The sequence below is a fragment of the Blennius ocellaris genome, assembly GCF_963422515.1.
Source record: "Blennius ocellaris genome assembly, chromosome: 2".
Taxonomy (NCBI): domain Eukaryota; kingdom Metazoa; phylum Chordata; class Actinopteri; order Blenniiformes; family Blenniidae; genus Blennius; species Blennius ocellaris.
Genome location: NC_137651.1, coordinates 29,240,297 through 29,264,740, shown reverse-complemented (window position 1 = coordinate 29,264,740; position 24,444 = coordinate 29,240,297). Strand labels below are relative to the sequence as shown.

At 45.5% G+C, this 24,444-nt stretch overlaps 2 protein-coding genes across 2 annotated transcripts; both read left to right on the top strand.

Moving 5' to 3' along the window:
- The first annotated feature begins 217 nt into the window (after positions 1 to 217).
- LOC308141766 (high affinity choline transporter 1-like) lies at positions 218 to 4,744 on the top strand. The gene is made up of 6 exons (XM_080511979.1): positions 218 to 308; positions 753 to 901; positions 1,621 to 1,764; positions 1,919 to 2,072; positions 3,187 to 3,404; positions 3,563 to 4,744. Exons 2-6 carry the CDS (start codon positions 761 to 763, stop codon positions 4,112 to 4,114), a joined length of 1,209 nt encoding a protein of 402 aa, XP_080368105.1. The 5' UTR covers positions 218 to 308; positions 753 to 760; the 3' UTR covers positions 4,115 to 4,744.
- A 7,391-nt stretch (positions 4,745 to 12,135) lies between these two features.
- On the top strand, positions 12,136 to 19,770 carry LOC308140154 (high-affinity choline transporter 1-like; the record flags this gene model as incomplete). The annotated part of the gene is made up of 8 exons (XM_080509836.1): positions 12,136 to 12,319; positions 15,219 to 15,335; positions 15,622 to 15,777; positions 16,307 to 16,455; positions 17,243 to 17,386; positions 17,541 to 17,694; positions 18,804 to 19,021; positions 19,180 to 19,770. The coding sequence occupies 8 exons, from the start codon at positions 12,136 to 12,138 to the stop codon at positions 19,729 to 19,731; spliced, it is 1,674 nt and encodes a 557-aa protein (XP_080365962.1). The 3' UTR covers positions 19,732 to 19,770.
- Between the last annotated feature and the right edge of the window lie 4,674 nt (positions 19,771 to 24,444).

Sequence of the window (24,444 nt, the reverse complement as noted above, 5' to 3'; positions counted from 1 at the left end):
GATGTTGGTTCGTGTTTCTGCAAAGAAAGCAGATTGATGGAAAGGATCAATGGCTGACAAGTTATTATGTAATTTTTTTGAATCAGTGTTTGATATCTACATCTTCAAAAAAACAATATACTTTTTGTCTCCTGTTGCACTTTTCTCCTCAGGTGGTTTGTTCTTTGCGAAGCCGATGAGAGACATGAAATGTGTCACCATGATGGATCCGTTTCACTTGAAATATGGAAAAATCGCTGCAGCTGGACTGAGTCTGCTTTCACTTGTGGTGGATGTGACCTGGGTACCAGCAACACTGATTGCACTTGGTAAAAATACATTCTCCTGGGATTTGGTAGTTTTATTTTGACAGTCACCTTGATAACAATCAAACTTGGTCGTCTGTCCACTAGAATGTTCTCCCAGTGTTAATGTTTAGAGCTCTGTGTTCTCTGCAATGTGTGTGTGTGAGTGTGAGTGTGTGTGTGTGTGAGTGTGAGTGTGTGTGTGTGTGTTGCTTTACTAAAACAAAACAAACAGCACCAACTTGTGGCCCACCATGAAAACTACATAATTTCTGCATCACGTTTCGGCCGTTTCCATAGAAACAAACATTGTTTTTAGAATGTTGCAGTGTAAACGTGAAACCTTTCTGAAAACAAAACACTGAGTTTTCACTTGAAACGTCGTGGTGTAAACGAGGCTTTATACTGGCGTTACTGTGATGCTCATTGGCTGCTGTGCTGTGGACCAATCCTGACGGTGTCTGACAGGAGGAACCATGAGTGTGGTCCTGGATGTGTCCTTCTCCCTCTGCATCTGGATCTCTGCTGCCGTGGCCGTGGTCTACACCCTGCTGGGAGGCCTCTACTCGGTGGCCTACACTGATGTCATACAGCTCGTCCTCATCTTCATCAGCTTGGTAAAGGCTGCTGGAGTAGTGTGTGTGTGTGTGTGTGTGTGTGTGTGTGTGTGTGTGTGTGTGTGTGTGTGTGTGTGTGTGTGTGTGTGTGTGTGTGTCGGTGGCGTCATTGCAGCAGCCACTCGCGGCCAAACATAAACTACATCTTCAGTGTTTTGGCTATTTCTATAGGAAGGGTCATCGTTTTTAAAATGAGGGCCTTTCAAAAAGGATTTTTTGAAGGAGTTTAGAATTTTATTATGAAAGGCCCTAGCCTAGCTAACCACGTAATATCCATTTGCAAGGTTTTACTAAATGAGGGCTATTAATTTTAAGTTTGGAGCTTTTATTTTGAAAGCAAGGACATGCAGATTAACTGGCCAAAGTTAAATTTAAATCTAGTTGCTCAGTACTATGAATTGCAGAACAATGTTCTCCCAAGGTGCAGTTACAGTGACATCATCAAGATGGAGGGAGCATGGTGAAGAGGTCAAATGTGGCTTTACTTAGGCAGAAGAGGAAGAAGAGGAGGAAAGAGAGAAACGACAAATCATTCAGTATCCTTGCCCCCTGGCAAGGCTGGTGGAAGGGTCAGGGTTAGGGCTAGGGTTAGGGTTAGGGTTAACCCAAACCCTGACAACTAAAGTATATTTCTATATAATCTGATACGTTTCAAGGAGGGTTAGAAAGAAAACCTCACAGGCTCTGTGTATTTATTGTTCCTTGTCTTTTTCCTACAGGTTGTCTGTGTTCCCTTCGTCATGATGAACCCTCACACCGTGAACATCAGCCAGACTCTGCTGAACAACTCTTTACACTCTCCATGGATTGGCACACCAGACGTTAGAAAGACATGGTTACTGATTGATGAGTTCTGCTCCTTGGTAAGCTGAGGCAACAACATCAAGTAATATCATCTCCTACAATCACACTGCAGTAGGACAGCTCATGTCATTTGTGTTTCTGACACTTCAAAACTAAATTCAGGGAAGAAAATCAGCAGATTTAGTTTTTAATTCACTGCATTTTGTTTTGAAGGTCCTTGGCAGTATGGGATATCAGGCTATCCACCAGAGAATCTTGTCGTCTTCTTCTACTGCGACGGCCAAGCTCACATGCTTTGTTGCTGCTTTCATCCTGTTTGTATTTATGATTCCTCTCGTACTGCTCGGTGCGGCCGTGTCGTCTACAGGTAATCAACAGCTTTACCTACTGAAGTCAATTGTGAAAAATGCTGTCTGTGTTATGGTCAATTAAATTCTAATGTCATTTTGAAAAATTGTCCCTCTGGAGGCTCCTGCTGAGGCAGAGGATCAAAGTGTTTCCTGGTTTCTTAATAGGGGTGTAGAAGATAAATGAGAAGACTTTCAACTGGATCAGCAGTTTCCATCAAGCAGCCATCTACAACTCATCAGTAATGAATTCATGCACTTATATAATGATGATCTCTTCATAGAGACTCGTTTACAAATCAATTCTCTGTGCAAGTGAATAAAGTCTCCCATGTTACAGCCTCTAATATCAAACAGCACACATCTGGTAGTGGATCCCTGAGCTGAGTCACAATATTCCTTTTCTATCGTATTAGTGCTCAATGTCAACTGGTGAAGAACCGCCCTCCCTCAAACTGCAGCAATCAGATCCATATTAAAGAAGCACAACCTGGATCCTGAGCTCCTCTCAAACAAGCACCCTCTCTCAAACTGTCCCTTTCTGACAAAGATTCTGGAAAAGGTCGTCACCCTGCAGATTCCAGGACATCTCCAATCCCAACAACGTCCTCAGACGTTTCAATCAGGTTTGAGACCCTCCGACAGCACAAAGACTGCTCTGACAGAGTTTTAAATAACCTCCTGAGAGCAGAAGATTCTGGCTCCCCCAGCCTACTGATCCTGCTCCACCTACTCAGTGCCGCCGTGTTCCACCAAGACTGAAAGAACGAGATTGTGGATACAAGTGTCAGGACTCATGGTGGAGCCATTGGTCCTTCACAGTGAAAAGAGACAGCTAAAGTGGTTCAGGACAACGGCTAAGAGATCCACTGGTGTCCTCTAACTGAACAAAGGACATCCGACTCAGCCCCTCAGCCCGGTCCAAACTACCAGGAGAAATGACATCTCTTGGATGGTCTTCCAGAAATTTGACGTCCTTCAAAAGTGTTGGGGGAAGACAGGGGTGTCCGGGCTGATTGTCTCTCCATACTGCCATTGGGACCGTATGCAGGCCAAGTTGGATAGACGATGAATGAATTAACCATTTTAGGTCTATCAGTCGAACTGTTTCATTCTCCTGTTTCCGTCCTTCAGACTGGAACATGACCTCCTATGGTTCTCCGTCTCCATACAACCGTGGGGAAGCAGCTCTGGTCCTGCCCATCGCCCTGCAGCACCTCACCCCGACCTTCGTCTCCATCATCGGTATCGGATGTGTGGCTGCAGCCGTCATGTCGTCAGCTGACTCTGCTTTGCTTTCTGCTGCTTCAGTTTTCACCAACAACATCTACAAGAACCTCCTGAGACCAAAGGTGAGCTGATCTAGAATCCAACTAAACTGCTTCTTCTTACTACTACAGTACCAAACTCCCCATTCAATGGTTTTACTGTATGGAGAGGAGCCAATAAGGATGATTTGACAGACTGAATGAATGAACATCTGGTTTATAATTCATTGTTTTCTCCCCAGGCACCAGACAGGGAGACCCTGTGGGTGATCCGTGCTGCTGTGGTTGTGGTGGGTGTGGCTGGAACATCTCTGACCAACCTGAAAAACAGCATCGTGCTCTTCTGGTTTCTTGGAGCTGAAGTGGCATACATCCTCATCTTCCCTCAACTCGTCTGTGTCCTCTTTTCTAAAGTGTCCAATGCTTACGGGGCTCTTATAGGCCTTCTAGTGGGACTGGGGGTACGACTCCTCAGTGGAAACAAATCTCTGGGACTGCCCGTCATCCTCCATTTCCCAGGATGCACTCTGGAGGAGGGCGTCTACGTCCAGTACTCTCCGGTTAAGACCATCTCCATGGTGTCTGGTCTGGTCTCCATCTTGCTCTTCTCCTACCTGACGTCTGAGCTCTTCAATAGAAACCTGCTGTCTGAGAGGTGGGACGTGTTCAAAGTGAAACACCGGCAGCTGCCACAAACACCAGCAGGTGGCGCCACAGAGCTGAAGGAGAATGAGAAGCGGAATGGAAACCTCCCTCCTTCTGACATAACAGAACCAATGATGAGCACATGTTAACATTCCTGTCTGGTGTTTATTTACTCATGTAATGAATGAAGGGGGTAACTACAATCTAGGCTCATGAAATCCATTGCTTCATGCTCCTCGTCCATCATTCCATCTTGTATTCTGCTAATCCAATTCAGGGTCGGGGGTTCTGGAGCCGATCCCAACTACTGTGGGCGAGGCCAGGATCCACCCTGGACAGGTTGCTGGTCTGTCACAGTGTCACGCTCGTCAGTCCAATATACATGAAATGTGATGCAATTAGAAGAAGCTCTTTTTAAACATGGTACCTTATTTTCAATGTTTCATTTAATTAAATCTGAGACATTTCCAGTCAAATGGAAACAAACAGCACCAACATCCTTGTGGGTTTTTTTTGTTTGTTTTGGTTTTTTTGCCACTGAGGACTGATGCATTGTTTAGTATTATTATACTTGTTCGATGTGTTGAACTTTCTTGGTTTTGGTTTACTAAGTGGCTTAAAGGAGCCAATTAAAAATACCTTGTTATATTACTGAAGTAGATTTCAGAAGTATCTGTACTTCACTTGAGTTTTCACATGTATTCCAACTTTCACTAATACATCAGTTAGTGAGTGAAGTCGAATAATTAGAGGTAGAAAAAGCTTGTACAGTAAATAAACTGTTGTAATCCAAACATTTGACTTTTTATGTTGCTTTAGAGAAACGGTTTACAAAGAAATAGAATATATAGCAGGCCAGCGGCTAGGGAGCATAGACCCCCCCACACCCTGACATACTCACACAAGACGACACCCATACTTATATATAGAATACACACCCCCACACGCACATACACCCATGCTCACATTCACCCCACCACACACACAAACACACGCAGACACTTACACACACACACCCGCACACACCTATCTGCACTCGTATCTCCCTGATACCAATCTACACTGTGATCTCCCTGATACCCATCTACACTGTGATCTCCCTGATACCCGTCTACATGCACTCTGGCTGTGTACACCAGTCCAAACATTCTGACCAAAGACCTGTGAAGACTTATCGTTATACCTGGGCCACCCCATTCCAGTCTCACCTGCACTTTGCCTGTTAGACGATCTCACAGAAATTAAAAGAGAGAAAAACGAGTCCTTCACACTCCTGGTCTCTCGAAGTGTGACAAAAAAGCCAATCCTCATGAACTGGATATCCAAAAGTAATCTTAATAAAACCTTACACCTAGACCACATCACATTGGAGAGGGGGGGGGGGGGGGGGGGGGGGGGGGGGGGGTAGTACCGGCTTGGGGCTCTTGGGGTCATCTGTGGCTGGGGCGTTGAGGCTTGGGTGGTTGGTGGCCCTGCAATCTGGGGGGGTGCTGGCGTCTATCCTGGGGAGGGGCGGCCTGGCCTGGGGGGTACTGGGGAGGTTGTGTGGGGGAGGGTCTGCTCTGGTTTGGGGGTGGTCCCGCTGGGGTGGGGTGGGGGTGCTGGGAATTGGGCCTTAATGACCTAATTAAAAAGTCGCATCAAGCAGGTAGTGCAAATAAATAAATAGATAAATAGTACAACAACAGACTACAACTTACTACTAATAAAAGCAGAAATAGTAAAAATGCAATAAAAAAAAGTGAGTCAGATATAAATAGAACAGAGATTGAAGGTCAAAGGTTAAATGTTTTTTATGTTGAGATCAGGGGGCATGTTGTCGACAGCTGCTGAAAGTAACTAAAAAGTTCCTCGTAATCTTTTTATTTCCCCTACTCCTTTTTAGCAGCATCAACATGACAACATGATGTGATTGAGAGACGTGTGATGTCAGAACAGTTTTTACTCTTGTAACAGGAAGAGACCAAGAGTCTCCTCCTGTTGCTGCTTTTTTTCAATGTTGGCATGGCTGCTGTACACGACCAGGGGGGAACGCTCAAAGAGACACCCCAACACACACACACACACACACACACACACACACACACACACACATACACACACACACACACACACACACACACACACACACACACACACACACACACACACACACACACACACACACACACACACACACACACACACACACACACATACGGGTCCCCAACAGGCCATCATGAGATCCCATCCTCCATCAATCCAACCACGATTGAGCAGGGAGAACCACAACCCAGCCCCCCTGGAGCACCATACGTGAACGAGCCTGACCCCCCCGTGCTCCAGCCGTACTCAACCTGGACCGGGGCAGGACCACAGCCAGAGGTGCTGGGGGGACAAAGATAAACTGGAGCAAGTAAACAAGTGATTTCCTAGAATTACTCTTTGAACAATTTGATTAAAACTCAAAGCCACGCCCAATTTCAATGTGAACCAGTCTCTGTGGCGCAATAGGATAGCGTGTTCGGCTGTTAACCGAAAGGTTGGTGGTTCGGGCCCACCTAGGGATGAGATCTATGGCTATGCACAGAGAGACAGGTCAAGACAAACACAGAAAACCAACTATTCCCTTCGCAGCATCTGTGCTGCTGGGAAAAATCAGGAACTACAACAAACCTCAGTTCCTCATGAACCTGAGGTGAATGCATCATGCTAAACTCACAAAGGCTGGTTGAAAAACTGCTGGAGGAGGTAATGAAGGTTTGCCTGGCTCCTTCTGCGAGTCTCTGGGAAAGGAAGCATCAACTCACCAAACAGCCACGGATTTTACTTTCCCACATCAGTGCTGCAGTCAGTCAGCAGGAGGTGGACAATGGACTTCTGCTCTCCTTTGCTACACCAAAACTCCCTGACTTTTCTGAGCTGAAGAAGAAGGACCTCTACACCGTCACAGTGAAGGTCATGAACTGTATGTCGCTGACTGGTGTCCAGGAGTCCAGGTGGTCTGAGACGTTGGCACCAGGGTCCTCACCTAGACGCAGCTGTAGGTCCCTGTACAAAGCCCCCATTGAGAAATGCACTGCGGATCTCCAGTGGAGGGTGGTACATGGGGCCGTGGGTCTCCAGTGGAGGGTGGTACATGGGGCCGTGGGTCTCCAGTGGAGGGTGGTACATGGGGCCGTGGGTCTCCAGTGGAGGGTGGTACATGGGACCGTGGATCTCCAGTGGAGGGTGGTACATGGGGCCGTGGGTCTCCAGTGGAGGGTGGTACATGGGGCTGTGGGTCTCCAGTGGAGGGTGGTACATGGGGCTGTGGGTCTCCAGTGGAGGGTGGTACATGGGGCTGTGGGTCTCCAGTGGAGGGTGGTACATGGGGCTGTGGGTCTCCAGTGGAGGGTGGTACATGGGGCTGTGGGTCTCCAGTGGAGGGTGGTACATGGGGCCGTGGGTCTCCAGTGGAGGGTGGTACATGGGGCTGTGGGTCTCCAGTGGAGGGTGGTTCATGGGGCCGTGGGTCTCCAGTGGAGGGTGGTACATGGGGCTGTGGGTCTCCAGTGGAGGGTGGTTCATGGGGCCGTGGGTCTCCAGTGGAGGGTGGTTCATGGGGCACCACTCAATCCCCAAACTGACAGTCGAACTGACTCACTCATTCTTCCTCAACTCCCTGTGAAGACTCTCCATCCACCTGGTTGACGTCGTCCTGAGGAGGACTTTCCTTCCATTGTAACGCCTCAAAAGTCTTGAATGAACATCGGCTCGGAGTGATTCTGGCAAATGAATCCAGGATTCACTCTACCAACTGAGCTATAGAACGATGTAAACTGTTTCCTCACAAGCGAGAAAACATTCCAGTGGAATAGACACACAGCAATAGTTTACATTGTTCTAATTCATGTTTCTGAAAAGCCAAGTTTTTATGGACAAAATAGCTCAACAATGTTTTTATTAATGAGTCTTTATTAAATTGCATGATAATAAACTACTATTTTATTTCCTCATGAGTGGCCCTAAAACTCTTCTGCAGAAACAAGTTGGTCTGAGTTTCTTAAAAAGGTCTATTTTAAAACCTGCTAGTGAATTTCAGTCCACCATGTCTGTGGCAGACAGAAGAACCAGACTGGAGGAAAACTGTGCTGAGCTGAGGGAACTCATTCTATAATCAACAGTTACCATGAGGAGCCTCTCTCATCTGCTGAATTGAATCCACAGGAGGTAATGAGACATCGATGGACTCTGCTGCTCTCTGATTATGTAACTAAACACACCTGTGAGCTACAAGCTTTAAATACTGGAGTTTCAATCACAGCAGGAGGTCATAACTCAAGGGTTTGTGTCCAGAAGTATCTGCAGATGAACTTCATCCACAACTGAAGGTTACAGTCTGCTGGAGTCAGTCCTGTAATATGCAAATTAGCCATGAGCACCAGACAGGAGAAAGCCTGACTTTGAGTAACTTTGTAAATAAAGTCACTCAGTTCCAGTGATAATAAGCTGGAGCTGCTGGAAGAGAGCAGAGCTCCGGAGGTGAGGCTCCACACGCCAAGGTTGTGTGGCCGAGACGATGAGCCTCCCATGGGCTCAGGAGAAGCATGTGGGGGGGGTCAGTTGGTGGGTCAGATGGAGTTCTGTGAAAAGTGAATAAAGCCCCGGAGATGTATCCACGGCACGAAGCCTGTTAATCCTTAAAAATCCATATATTAACCACTTCATTATATAAGCTGCAGGGATCAAAGCACGTGGAAAAAGTAAGGGCTTATAGTCCAGAAAGTAGTGTAGTTAAACAATTTATGGATCCGTCAGTTTTCCAATGTGTGTCCACATTCTCACTCCTATACAAGTGGTTCCTTGGGTTTTCAGAAGAAGGAGTGGGAGGAGTTGTGGTTCAGGAACAGTCCTGGTTCTCCCATGCAGGTCCAAGGAGCTGGTCGCTTGAGATCTGTGATGAAACTTTGTCCTGTGTGATCCAGGAGGAGCTGGCCGGTGTTTTCTGTCATTTGTTGGTGGAGTTCGTTATGAGTTCTGGAGGCATGATTCAGTCGTGATATAATAACAGGAATCGATGAGGATGGGATTTGAACCCACACGTGCAGAGCACAATGGGTTAGCAGTCCATCACCTTAACCACTCGGTCAAGAGGTTAAATTAACCACTCAGTGTGCTGCTTTTTGAATGGCCCCTCAGGAATAAATCATTTTATTTGACTTGTCCGGCACCCCACTTGAACTAATCTGACTTCATGCCAAAGTACAGAGACACAGAGCCTACAGCAGTGGTTCTGGAACTCTCTCAGCACTTCCCACAATACATCTCTGGACACGGTGGTCGACCATCCTCAACGCTTTGAAACGCATGTGTACACTGGATCGGTGAATCCCCATGGCCCCTTGATCATCTGTGAGAGGGTGAATCTGGTCTGTGGTTCCATGGCCAGGACTGAATCTGAGGTTTGACCATTGGTTGGAGTCTCCTTCCCAGTACCTGAGCGTAGACTTTCCCTGGGAGGCTGAGAAGTGTGGTCTTGAAGAAGTGTGTCTTGTGGAAATGTTGGAGGTGAGCATGCAGCAATGTCAGTCGGCTGAGGAATCAGACTGCGATCGAACATTTTAATGATCCTTTCACGTAATGAGAGAAATGTTTCCATCAAACGTCTGAGCGGAAAGTAAAGGAAATGTTTTCTTTTAGACACGACAGCAAATATGATCCAGCACAGGAATTGATTGTGTCTGATCTAAAGTTACAAAAGGCACAACAAAAACTAGTCTTCTCAAAAGTAAACATTCCCACAGTAGACATCTTTTGCCTCCACTTCCCATAATGATTATTTCTATCGCTTCTGGTGCACACGCTGTGACACAGGGAGTTAAATCCCACACCACCTGTGGAGTTTCACAATAAAATGATGACATGAACAAAAGAACAATACAATACAGGCCACTTCTTTTGTCCAGGCATGAACGCTCCCCTGAACTCAAATGCAACCAGACAAAGGTTCGCTTCACGGCCAATGTCAGGGACTATCAGCGGACTTTCCAGCAAATGGAGCCGGAGGACGCCATGGAGAGCGCTGTGCATTTTGGGTAGTAAACAAACAAAGCTACAGGCCCCGGCATACATACTCCCATAAGAAGAAGGACAGTTGGCCCGCTGCCATAAATAATTCTTGTTGGCAGGAGAGTTCATACTCCGAGAAGAAGCTGTCAAACTCTAAGGCCACGCCCCCTCACCTGCATTGTAACTTTTCAACTGAACAGCTCTCACTTCAAATGTTTTCAGAAACACATTTTTCTGAACTGTTTCACTAATAAAAGAGAAGATTTGTCTCTGAGCCGCCATGTTGGTTTGGTTTTAACTGCAGGATCTGAGTGATGCATTCAGAACTGCATGATAACGTGTGTCGGGGTGATGATGGCTTTATGTGGGAGAGCAGGTTGCTCTTCAATCTTACACAATGAGTCATTTGAGAGAGAGAGAGAGCGAGAGGGAGAGAGAGAGAGAGAGAGAGAGAGAGAGAGAGAGAGAGAGAGAGAGAGAGAGAGAGAGAGAGAGAGAGAGAGAGAGAGTTGTACTGTTGAAAACCTAGGCAAACTTGTTTTTTTACATTTTCATTTACTTTGATAAGAGATGCTATCAAACAGTACCTGAGCCTTTCAGTCGAAACAAAGCTGAGGAATTTAGGGGTGACCTTTGACTCGTTATTGTCACTGGAGCAACATTGTAGACAGCTGGTAAAAAACAGTTGTGTCACATCGCCAATCTCAGGTCCGTGATATCGAGAGAGGAGCTCAAAATGACACCTGGACTACTGCAGCAGCCTCTTCACGTGCCTCAACAAAACAGAGCTGGCTCGGTTGCAGTTCATCCAAAGCTCAGCTGCGAGACTCTTGACCATCACCAACAGGAGGGCCCATATTACCCCGGTGCTGATATCACTCCACTACTCAATACTGCTCTGAGCTCAAAGAGTTGGAGGAAATAATGAAGCTACTGCCGTGGTGCCAATCAGGTGTGTTGTTCTGGGCCACATGAGTTGACAGGTGATCCCACTAGCATTTGTCTCTAACTCTCCAACACTGCTGGTAAATAACTCAACCTCGAAGCACAAATCAGATGAGAAGCTGGACTTGGATGCAAATGAGTTTTACTCCTAAGAACCAGCAGAATTCAGAGTCTCTGCTTGGTCCAAGACTGACGACACAGTGTTTGATTCTACCTCACTTCCCTTCTCTGGTCTGCTGTATTACCTTTGGCATCATGCCTTTTATGTTATTTTTGGAACCTACAACACACATTTGGAACTAAACATGTCTTCAAACGTCTCCTTTAGAAAGACCCTCCACTGGGATTTTCCCTCTTTTGGGTCATTTAATGGTGTCGTATTCCTCTGAGGGTCACTGAAGCTTATTTGGCCCTGCTTATTTCACGATTAGAACCGTTGGCAGAGCATCCCTTTAAAAAACAACAACATTGCCATGGATGCAATACCTGGACAAAACACCATTTCATTGAAAGGGTTAACAAGCTGGATTAATCTTCCAATTACCATTAGAGAATCTTCCACTTTTACTGCATTTGAAAAAGAACTGAAACTCTGGTTAAAGGCTAATCAATCTTGTGATCAATTGTAAGACCTGATTAAATGTTATTGACTGGGAAATTTGTTTATTTCACAGGGGTGGTTGTAAATAGGGTATATGCTCTATGTCCATGTTTGTTTTTAAATAATTGTTGTCTTGAATGTACGAGGACTATGGATATAAAGTAGCCCATGGCTAAATCTGGTGCATTTACACAAAGTGACTACTGAGTGTCCATTAATGTGTACGATCCTCTGGAAATATACTAATAAAGAAAGAAAGATAAATACAGCACAGACGTAGGCCACGACATCATTACTCTGACACAGGTCCCAACATATATGACAGATTTATTACTTTGTTTATATTATACAGCTTCCGCATATAAAAAATTTTCGGCACCATTACAAAAGTAAGTATGATTTTCTCTCCACATATCTCTAAGCACTACTGCATTGGGCAATATGGTTTAAATCTCTACACGACAAACAACAACCGGTTTGACCAGACTGATTAGCTCAGACGAGGGAGGATTTGTTCTATGATAATTTAAATGTTCACCACCAGCAGTCACTTGTTCAGTCAGTCACACCTCAGACAGTCTGCGGTGGTCCATCATGGCCGTCAACGTCCCCGGTGCCGTGGTGATGGCGGTCTTCTACCTGCTGGTCCTCGGGACCGGCGTCTGGGCCTCCTTCAAGTCCAGACGGGAGCAGAAGAAGAGTGCAGCCACTGGGATGGAGATGGCCCTGCTGGGGAACCGAGGCATCGGCTGGCTGGTGGGGATCTTCACCATGACAGGTGAGCGCCACGCCAACGCTGGGATTTCATTACCCACTGAGTAATCACACAGTATCTGGACGAGATTGAGAAGACTACAGTGTAGTCAGACACCACTCAAGGTAATGACAGGAACATTTGGATCTCCACCCTTTCGGCTGATCAGTTGGACAATTAAGGGTTATTTGTTCTGTTTAGTTTTCTGAAGACTGCCAAAATTATTTCAAAAAATTCTAATTAAAAAAATTCCGATTTCAAAAGACGCCCTGAATTAAAGGTGAGACACATTGTATGAGTTAAATATACATTAGATTACAGATACAACATGCAGTTTTCCACCAAGTTGATCAAATACATAACAATGAGACAAGGGACGTGTTGCACGATTCCTTTACACACTTTAACAATTCTCAGACTTTTGGTTGGTTTTTAGGGTTGGAGCTCCTCCAGTCTAATTAATAGATGTAAACTCTGCAGGTCAAATAGAAACTGGTCAGTGAAGTGATGTTAACAAGCAAGAGAACTTTCTATCCTCCTTGTAAAGTGCCTGAAATGTAAAACATACACTAAAGTATTGAAATTGTAAAGATCATCTGAAATAGTAAACGAATACATCAAGTGTCCAATAAGGAATAAAGAATTGGTGCTTCGGTTCTTCAGTATAAAACTATATCACAAGTTCCAGTCGAATGTCTGAATGTCGAAAGTATTTTAGATATCTGTACTTTAATCTTTCCTTCCAATATGATTGTGAGAACAAATATCTACTTTCATGACTTTAAACTGCCTCCTACATCTACATAAGAGCCTGTGACCTTACTGGGTGGAGTTAATGCAAACTGGCTCATGTCCAGGGTGTAATCTATTACTTCTGAAAGTTTTCCACTGTTTGTGATCAGGCTTGTTGCTACATACTTGAGAAGGTGTGAGTCCACTCATTAAACCTTCATTTGCATAATTGTGTTTGAATTATGTTGATGTATGATGTTAGTCATGGTGTTTTTTGGAACGCAGCAAACTGATAAGATAAGATAAGATAAGATCGCCTTTATTAATCTCACAGTTGAGAAATGTACTTGTTGCATACAGCTCTTGAGGACACATGAGGAAAGGAGAGGAACCTGCTTGTGTCTATTTTTAGCACACTTTACAATTCAGTTCAGTTTATGCAATGGTATTTCTACAGCTTGTAATGCCTTTGCTTAACCCCATGAAGTCATCCACAGGGAAAGGTGGAGCATTTTGGACATACCCAAAGAGTCGTAGCAGTGAGACGAACGACTGCTTCCTGTGTGTCTCTGTTAATAAGCCCAGAATAAAATGAGTTGATGTGAATGTGATTCGCTTTGTAAAACGTCTGGAGCCATCAGATGGTGTTCAGTTCCATGTGTGATGTTGTCTTTGATGTGAAATGTGTAGGTTGTTAGAAACAAGTTAGTAAATAAAGATTAGCATGCAGACCCTGTGTCTGTGTGCGGCAGAGCTAACGTTGGTTTCCAGGTTGCTAACTTCTCAGAATACCAGATCTCAGATGGAGAAAGAAACTACCCTGATCCAACACTTGGAAAAAGTGCTAATTATGGCTGAACGGAAACTATTGACAAAGTGAGCAGATGAGCAGCGGGACAAGGACCTGCTAAACGAGACGATTAAACACTATAATTCAATAAAACATGGCCTTTTCAGCAAGAGACAAAGGCTGCCATCTGCTCTCTTCCAGAAATGTTTAGTGTGAGTTATAATGGGGTCCTACTGGAGGAAAGTCGTTCCTCTGAGGCCACGAGTGTCTGAAGTAAAGTCTGACGGCTTTGATGCTCTATAATCTGATGTTAGAGGAGGAAGATGCTCTATAATCTGGTGTCAGAGGAGGGATATGCTCTATAATCTGGTGTCAGAGGAGGAAGATGCTCTATAATCTGGTGTCAGAGGAGGGATATGCTCTATAATCTGGTGTCAGAGGAGGAAGATGCTCTATAATCTGATGTTAGATGAGGAAGATGCTCTATAACCTGGTGTCAGAGGAGGAAGATGCTCTATAATCTGATGTTAGAGGAGGAAGATGCTCTATAATCTGGTGTCAGAGGAGGAAGATGCTCTATAATCTGATGATAGAGGAGGAGGATGCTCTATAATCTGATGTTAGAGGAGAAATATGCTCTATAACCTGATGTCAGAGGAGGAAGATGCTCTATAGTCTGATGTCAGAGGAGGAAGATGCTCTATAATCTGATGTCAGCGGAGGAAGATGCTCTATAATCTGGTGTCAGAGGAGGAAGATGCTCTATAATCTGATGTTAGGGGAGGAATATGCTCTATAATCTGGTGTCAGAGGAGGAAGATGCTCTATAATCAGATGTTAGAGGAGGAAGATGCTCTATAGTCTGATGTCAGAGGAGGAAGATGCTCTATAATCTGGTGTCAGAGGAGGAAGATGCTCTATAACCTGGTGTCAGAGGAGGAAGATGCTCTATAATCAGATGTTTGAGGAGGAAGATGCTCTATAATCAGATGTTAGAGGAGGAAGATGCTCTATAATCTGGTGTCAGAGGAGGAAGATGCTCTATAACCTGGTGTCAGAGGAGGAAGATGCTCTATAATCTGATGTTAGGGGAGGAAGATGCTCTATAATCAGATGTTAGAGGAGGAAGATGCTCTATAATCTGCTTTAGCTGAAGTCAGAGTACATTCAAGTAACAGGACATTATCTAATGTTTTCAGTACCTGTTGAACTTCACCAATGTACTGAAAGCAGTTTGTTTGATAGCGGTTACTGTGAATAGGCCTCTATCCTGCCAATAATTTTATTACTGATACTTTTTATCCCTCAACCCTGGATAGAGGAACATTGGAAGCTGGTGAGAATTTAGTTGTTTGGCTGTTATTTATTCAGTGATTCTGTGTTTTGTGATCCATCTCTCAGCCACGTGGGTCGGAGGAGGTCTGCTTGTTGGCACTGTGGAGATGATGTACACGCCGTCAATGGGACTGATCTGGACACTCATCATGTTCACTGCATACAGTTTGGGGTTCATTGTTGGTAAGAGTTACAGTCATATCTGCCAGGTTACTGCTCATCTGGATTTGAGAAACACTCAAAACACTCAAAACAGAAGAGAATTGAAGAGTTCTTCAAACACACCATGATAAACAAGGAACATCTTCTGCTCAGATGTTGGTTTGTGTTTCTGCAAAGAAAGCAGATTAATGGAAAGGATCAATGCCTGACAAGTTATTATGTATTTTTTTTTTATCAGTGTTTGATATCTACATCTTCAAAAACACTGTATACTTTTTGTCTCCATCTGTTGCACTTTTCTCCTCAGGTGGTTTGTTCTTTGCGAAGCCGATGAGAGACATGAAATGTGTCACCATGATGGATCCGTTTCACTTGAAATATGGAAAAATCGCTGCAGCTGGACTGAGTCTGCTTTCACTTATGGTGGATGTGACCTGGGTACCAGCAACACTGATTGCACTTGGTAAAAATACATTCTCCTGGGATTTGGTAGTTTTATTTTGACAGTTGCTGTAATAACAATCTGGTCTGTCTACGAGAAAGGCTGTGTTCTTCCAGTGTTAATGTTTAGAGCTCATCGTGTGTCTGTGTGTGTGTGTGTGTGTGTGTGTGTGTGTGTGTGTGTGTGTGTGTGTGTGTGTGTGTGTGTGTGTGTGTGTGTGTGTGTGTGTGTGTGTGTGTGTGTGTGTGTGTGTGTGTGTGTGTGTGTGTGTGTGTGTGTGTGTGTGTGTTTGCTTCACTAAAACAAAAAGCCCCAGCACCAACCAGTGGCCCACCATGAAAACTGCAACCTTTCTGCCATCATGTTTTAACCGTTTCTATGGAAACAGACTTTGTTTTTAGAATGTTGCCGTGTAAACTTGAAACCTTTCTGAGATCAAAACACTGAGTTTTCACTTGAAACGTCGTGGTGTAAACGAGGCTTTATACTGGCGTTACTGTGATGCTCATTGGCTGCTGTGCTGTGGACCAATCCTGACGGTGTCTGACAGGAGGAACCATGAGTGTGGTCCTGGATGTGTCCTTCTCCGTCTGCATCTGGATCTCTGCTGCCGTGGCCGTGGTCTACACCCTGCTGGGAGGCCTCTACTCGGTGGCCTACACTGATGTCATACAGCTCGTCCTCATCTTCATCAGCTTGGTAAAGGCTGCTGGAGTAGTGTGTGTGTGTGTGTGTGTGTGTGTGTGTGTGTGTGTGTGTGTGTGTGTGTGTGTGTGTGTGTGTGTGTGTGTGTGTGTGTGTGTGTGTGTGTGTGTGTGTGTGTGTGTGTGTGTGTGTGTGTGTGTGTGTGTGTGTGTGTGTGTGTGGTGTCATTACAGCACCCACTAGTGGCCAAACTAATAAACTACATCTTGTTCAGTGTTTCTGCTATTTTTGCAGGAAGGGCCATCATTTTCTAAATGATGGCCTTTCCAAAAGTTTTTTTTGAAGGAGATTAGGGATTTTATTATAAAGGCCCCAGCCTTGCTGACCACGTAATATCCATTTGGAAGGTTTTACAAAATGAAGACTTAATTTGAAGGAGTATGGAGCTTTTATTTTTAAAGCAAGGACATGCAGGTTAACTGGCCAAAGTTGAATTGAAATCTAGTGTCTCAATGCTGTGAATTACAGAACAATGTTCTCCAAAGGTGCAGTTACAGTGACATCATTGAGATGGAGGGAGCATGGTGAAGAGGTCAAATGTGGCTTTATTTAGGCGGAAGAAGAAGAAGAGGAGGAAAGAAAGGAACGACAAATCATTCAGTATCCTTGCCCCCTGGCAAGGCTGGTGGAAGGGTTAGGGGTAGGTTAGGGTTAGGCTTTTCCAAACCCTAACCCTGCCAACTGAAGTATATTTCTATATAATCTGATACGTTTCAAGGAGGGTTAGAAAGAAAACCTCACAGGTTCTGTGTATTTATTGTTCCTTGTCTTTTTCCTACAGGTTGTCTGTGTTCCCTTCGTCATGATGAACCCTCACACCGTGAACATCAGCCAGACTCTGCTGAACAACTCTTTACACTCTCCATGGATTGGCACACCAGACGTTAGAAAGACATGGTTACTGATTGATGAGTTCTGCTTCTTGGTAAGCTGAGTCAACAACATCAAGTAATATCATCTCCAACAATCACACTGCAGTAGGACAGCTCATGTCATTTGTGTTTCTGACACTTCAAAACTAAATTTGAGGAAGAAAATCAGCACATTTAATTTTTCATTTACTGCGTTTTGTTTTGAAGGGACTGGGCAGTCTGGGACAACAGATCATCCACCAGAGAATCTTGTCGTCTTCTTCTGCTGCGACGGCCAAGCTCACATGCTTTGTTGCTGCTTTCATCCTGCTTGTGTTTATGATTCCTCTCGTACTGCTCGGGGCGGCCGTGTCGTCTACAGGTAATCAACAGCTTTACCTACTGAAGTCAATTGTGAAAAATTGTGTCTGTGTTATGGTCAAGTAAGATCTAATGTCATTTTGAAAAATTGTCCCTCTGGAGGCTCCTGCTGAGGCAGAAGATCAAAGTGTTTCCCAGTTTCTTAATAGGGGCGTAGAAGATGAATGAGAAGATTTTCAACTTGATCAGCAGTTTCCATCAAGCAGCCATCTACAACTCATCAGTAATGAATTCATACAGTTATATAATGATGATGTCTGCATAGAGACTCGTTTACAAATCAATTCTCTGTGCAAGTGAATAAAGTCTCCCATGTTACAGCCTCTAATATCAAACAGCACACATCTGGTAGTGGATCCCTGATCTGAGTCACAATATTCCTTTTCTATTGTGTTAGTGCTCAATGTCAACTGGTCAAGTACCGCCCTCCCTCAAACTGCAGCAATCAGATCCATATTAAAGAAGCACAACCTGGATCCAGAGCTCCTCTCAAACAAGCACCCTCTCTCAAACTCTCCCTTTCTGACGAAGATTCTGGAAAAGGTCATCACCCTGCAGATTCAAGGACATCTCCGATCCCAACAACGTCCTCGGACGTTTCAATCAGGTTTGAGACCCTCCGACAGCACAAAGACTGCTCTGACAGAGTTTTAAATAACCTCCTGAGAGCAGAAGACTCTGGCTCCCCCAGCCTACTGATCCTGCTCCACCTACTCAGTGCCACCGTGTTCCACCAAGACTGAAAGAACGAGATTGTGGACACAAGTGTCAGGACTCGTGGTGGAGCCATTGGTCCTTCACAGTAAAAGGAGACAGCTAAAGTGGTTCAGGACAACGGCTCAGAGATCCACTGGTGTCCTCTAACTGAACCAAGGACATCCGACTCAGCCCCTCAGCCCGGTCCAAACTACCAGGAGAAATGACATCTCTTGAATGGTCTTCCAGAAGCTTGATGTCCTTCAGACGTGTTGGGGGAAGACAGGGGTGTCCGGGCTGATTGTCTCTCCATACTGCCACTGGGACCGTATGCAGGCCAAGTTGGATAGACGATGAATGAATTAACCATTTTAGGTCTATCAGTCGAATCATTCTCCTGCTTCCGTCCTTCAGACTGGAACATGACCTCCTATGGTTCTCCGTCTCCATACGACCGTGGGGAAGCAGCTCTGGTCCTGCCCATCGCCCTGCAGCACCTCACCCCGACCTTCGTCTCCATCATCGGTATCGGATGTGTGGCTGCCGCCGTCATGTCGTCAACTGACTCTGCTTTGCTTTCTGCTGCTTCAGTTTTCACCAACAACATCTACAAGAACCTCCTGAGACCAAAGGTGAGCTGATCTAGAATCCAACTAAACTGCTTCTTCTTACGACTACAGTACCCAATTCCCCATTCAATGGTTTTGCTGTATGGAGAGGAGCCAATGAGGATGATTTGACAGAATGAATGAATGAACATCTGGTTTATAATTCATTGTTTTCTCCCCAGGCATCAGACAGGGAGACCCTGTGGGTGATCCGTGCTGTTGTGGTTGTGGTGGGTGTGGCTGGAACATTTCTGACCAACCTGAAAAACAGCATCGTGCTCTTCTGGTTTCTTGGAGCCGAAGTGGCATACATCCTCACCTTCCCTCAACTCGTCTGTGTCCTCTTTTCTAAAGTGTCCAATGCTTACGGGGCTCTTATAGGCCTTCTGGTGGGACTGGGGGTACGACTCCTCAGTGGAAACAAATCTCTGGGACTGCCCGTCATCCTCCATTTCCCAGGATGCACTCTGGAGGAGGGCGTCTACGTCCAGTACTCTCCGGTTAAGACCATCTCCATGGTGTCTGGTCTGGTCTCCATCTTGCTCTTCTCCTACCTGACGTCTGAGCTCTTCAATAGAAACCTGCTGTCTGAGAGGTGGGACGTGTTCAAAGTGAAACACCGGCAGCTGCCACAAACACCAGCAGGTGGCGCCACAGAGCTGAAGGAGAATGAGAAGCGGAATGGAAACCTCCCTCCTTCTGACATAACAGAACCAATGATGAGCACATGTTAACATTCCTGTCTGGTGTTTATTTACTCATGTAATGAATGAAGGGGGTAACTACAATCAAGGCTCATCAAATCCATTGCTTCATGCTCCTCGTCCATCCCTCCATCTTGTATTCTGCTTATCCAATTCAGGGTCGGGGGTTCTGGAGCCGATCCCAGCTACTGTGGGCGAGGCCAGGATCCACCCTGGACAGGTTGCTGGTATGTCACAGTGTCACGCTCGTCAGTCCAATATACATGAAATGTGATGCAATTAGAAGAAGCTCTTTTTAAACATGGTACCTTATTTTCAATGTTTCATTTAATTAAATCTGAGACATTTCCAGTCAAATGGAAACAAACAGCACCAACATCCTTGTGGTTTTTTTTTGTTTGTTTTGGTTTTTTTGCCACTGAGGACTGATGCATTGTTTAGTATCATTATACTTGTTCGATGTGTTGAACTTTCTTGGTTTTGGTTTACTAAGTGGCTTAAAGGAGCCAATTAAAAATACCTTGTTATATTACTGAAGTAGATTTCAGAAGTATCTGTACTTCACTTGAGTTTTCACATGTATTCCAACTTTCACTAATACATCAGTTAGTGAGTGAAGTCGAATAATTAGAGGTAGAAAAAGCTTGTACAGTAAATAAACTGTTGTAATCCAAACATTTGACTTTTTATGTTGCTTTAGAGAAACGGTTTACAAAGAAATAGAATATATAGCAGGCCAGCGGCTAGGGAGCATAGACCCCCCCACACCCTGACATACTCACACAAGACGACACCCATACTTATATATAGAATACACACCCCCACACGCACATACACCCATGCTCACATTCACCCCACCACACACACAAACACACGCAGACACTTACACACACACACCCGCACACACCTATCTGCACTCGTATCTCCCTGATACCAATCTACACTGTGATCTCCCTGATACCCATCTACACTGTGATCTCCCTGATACCTGTCTACACTGTGATCTCGCTGATACCCATCTAAACTGTGCTCTCCCTGATACCTATCTAAACTGTGATCTCCCTGATACCTGTCTACACTGTGATCTCCCTGATACCTCTCTACACACTGTGATCTCACTGATACCCATCTACACTGTGATCTCACTGATACCCATCTACACTGTGATCTCCCTCATACCTATCTACACTGTCATCTCCCTGATACCTGTCTACACACTGTGATCTCCCTGATACCTATCTACACTGTGATCTCCCTGATACCTATCTACATGCACTCTGGCTGTGTACACCAGTCCAAACATTCTGACCAAAGACCTGTGAAGACTTATCGTTATACCTGGGCCACCCCATTCCAGTCTCACCTGCACTTTGCCTGTTAGACGATCTCACAGAAATTAAAAGAGAGAAAAACGAGTCCTTCACACTCCTGGTCTCTCGAAGTGTGACAAAAAAGCCAATCCTCATGAACTGGATATCCAAAAGTAATCTTAATAAAACCTTACACCTAGACCACATCACATTGGAGAGGGGGGGGGGGGGGGGGGTAGTACCGGCTTGGGGCTCTTGGGGTCATCTGTGGCTGGGGCGTTGAGGCCTGGGTGGTTGGTGGCCCTGCAATCTGGGGGGGTGCTGGCGTCTATCCTGGGGAGGGGCGGCCTGGCCTGGGGGGTACTGGGGAGGTTGTGTGGGGGAGGGTCTGCTCTGGTTTGGGGGTGGTCCCGCTGGGGTGGGGTGGGGGTGCTGGGAATTGGGCCTTAATGACCTAATTAAAAAGTCGCATCAAGCAGGTAGTGCAAATAAATAAATAGATAAATAGTACAACAACAGACTACAACTTACTACTAATAAAAGCAGAAATAGTAAAAATGCAATAAAAAAAGTGAGTCAGATATAAATAGAACAGAGAATGAAGGTCAAAGGTTAAATGTTTTTTATGTTGAGATCAGGGGGCATGTTGTCGACAGCTGCTGAAAGTAACTAAAAAGTTACTCGTAATCTTTTTATTTCCCCTACTCCTTTTTAGCAGCATCAACATGACAACATGATGTGATTGAGAGACGTGTGATGTCAGAACAGTTTTTACTCTTGTAACAGGAAGAGACCAAGAGTCTCCTCCTGTTGCTGCTTTTTTTCAATGTTGGCATGGCTGCTGTACACGACCGGGGGGGAACGCTCAAAGAGACACCCCAACACACACACACACACACACACACACACACACACACACACACACACACACACACACACACACACACACACACACACACACACACACACACACACACACACACACACCCACACACATACGGGTCCCCAACAGGCCATCATGAGATCCCATCCTCCATCAATCCAACCACGATTGAGCAGGGAGAACCACAACCCAGCCCCCCTGGAGCACCATACGTGAACGAGCCTGACCCCCCCGTGCTCCAGCCGTACTTAACCTGGACCGGGGCAGGACCACAGCCAGAGGTGCTGGGGGGACAAAGATAAACTGGAGCAAGTAAACAAGTGATTTCCTAGAATTGCTCTTTGAACAATTTGATTAAAACTCAAAGCCACGCCCAATTTCAATGTGAACCAGTCTCTGTGGCGCAATAGGATAGCGTGTTCGGCTGTTAACCGAAAGGTTGGTGGTTCGGGCCCACCTAGGGATGAGATCTATGGCTATGCACAGAGAGACAGGTCAAGACAAACACAGAAAACCAACTATTCCCTTCGCAGCATCTGTGCTGCTGGGAAAAATCAGGAACTACAACAAACCTCAGTTCCTCATGAACCTGAGGTGAATGCATCATGCTAAACTCACAAAGGCTGGTTGAAAAACTGCTGGAGGAGGTAATGAAGGTTTGCCTGGCTCCTTCTGCGAGTCTCTGGGAAAGGAAGCATCAACTCACCAAACAGCCACGGATTTTACTTTCCCACATCAGTGCTGCAGTCAGTCAGCAGGAGGTGGACAATGGACTTCTGCTCTCCTTTGCTACACCAAAACTCCCTGACTTTTCTGAGCTGAAGAAGAAGGACCTCTACACCGTCACAGTGAAGGTCATGAACTGTATGTCGCTGACTGGTGTCCAGGAGTCCAGGTGGTCTGACACGTTGGCACCAGGGTCCTCACCTAGACGCAGCTGTAGGTCCCTGTACAAAGCCCCCATTGAGAAATGCACTGCGGATCTCCAGTGGAGGGTGGTACATGGGGCTGTGGGTCTCCAGTGGAGGGTGGTACATGGGGCCGTGGGTCTCCAGTGGAGGGTGGTACATGGGGCTGTGGGTCTCCAGTGGAGGGTGGTACATGGGGCTGTGGGTCTCCAGTGGATGGTGGTACATGGGGCCGTGGGTCTCCAGTGGAGGGTGGTACATGGGGCTGTGGGTCTCCAGTGGAGGGTGGTACATGGGGCCGTGGGTCTCCAGTGGAGGGTGGTACATGGGGCCGTGGGTCTCCAGTGGAGGGTGGTTCATGGGGCCGTGGGTCTCCAGTGGAGGGTGGTTCATGGGGCACCACTCAATCCCCAAACTGACAGTCGAACTGACTCACTCATTCTTCCTCAACTCCCTGTGAAGACTCTCCATCCACCTGGTTGACGTCGTCCTGAGGAGGACTTTCCTTCCATTGTAACGCCTCAAAAGTCTTGAATGAACATCGGCTCGGAGTGATTCTGGCAAATGAATCCAGGATTCACTCTACCAACTGAGCTATAGAACGATGTAAACTGTTTCCTCACAGGCGAGAAAACATTCCAGTGGAATAGACACACAGCAATAGTTTACATTGTTCTAATTCATGTTTCTGAAAAGCCAAGTTTTTATGGACAAAATAGCTCAACAATGTTTTTTTGAGTCTTTATTAAATTGCATGATAATAAACTACTATTTTATTTCCTCATGAGTGGCCCTAAAACTCTTCTGCAGAAACAAGTTGGTCTGAGTTTCTTAAAAAGGTCTATTTTAAAACCTGCTAGTGAATTTCAGTCCACCATGTCTGTGGCAGACAGAAGAACCAGACTGGAGGTAAAACTGTGCTGAGCTGAGTGAACTCATTCTATAATCAACAGTTACCATGAGGAGCCTCTCTCATCTGCTGAATTGAATCCACAGGAGGTAATGAGACATCGATGGACTCTGCTGCTCTCTGATTATGTAACTAAACACACCTGTGAGCTACAAGCTTTAAATACTGGGGTTTCAATCACAGCAGGAGGTCATAACTCAAGGGTTTTGGTCCAGACGTATCTGCAGATGAACTTCATCCACAACTGAAGGTTAGAGTCTGCTGGAGTCAGTCCTGCAATATGCAAATTAGCCATGAGCACCAGACAGGAGAAAGACTGACTTTGCCTACCATCCACTGCATTGGCCAGGGTTCAGGCCTGATGGTTATCAGGAGGTTGGATGTCACGGGCCGGCATTTTAACATGTCCCCACTCAGGGAACCACTGAAAACTGGTTTTCCTGAAGCAAAACTTCTCACCTGCAGCCAATCAGACACTGAGAAAATATGATGCAATACAGCCAGCAGTCTGCTCACATGTTTCCTGATTGTTTTCACAATTTGTTGAGTTTCAAAACAGAACAGTCTCCTCTCTGATTATGTAACTAAACACACCTGTGAGCTACAAGCTTTAAATACTGGAGTTTCAATCACAGCAGGAGGTCATAACTCAAGGGTTTGTGTCCAGAAGTATCTGCAGATGAACTTCATCCACAACTGAAGGTTACAGTCTGCTGGAGTCAGTCCTGCAAT

What these genes read in the sequence shown, in the direction of transcription:
- LOC308141766 (XM_080511979.1), top strand. Translation starts at nt 761, where the DNA reads ATGAGTGTGGTCCTGGATGTGTCCTTCTCCCTCTGCATCTGGATCTCT. An exon ending in TGCGGCCGTGTCGTCTACAG is followed by an intron (nt 2,073 to 3,186) that starts GTAATCAACAGC and finishes TCCGTCCTTCAG; the next exon opens with ACTGGAACATGACCTCCTAT. An exon ending in AGAACCTCCTGAGACCAAAG is followed by an intron (nt 3,405 to 3,562) that starts GTGAGCTGATCT and finishes TTTTCTCCCCAG; the next exon opens with GCACCAGACAGGGAGACCCT.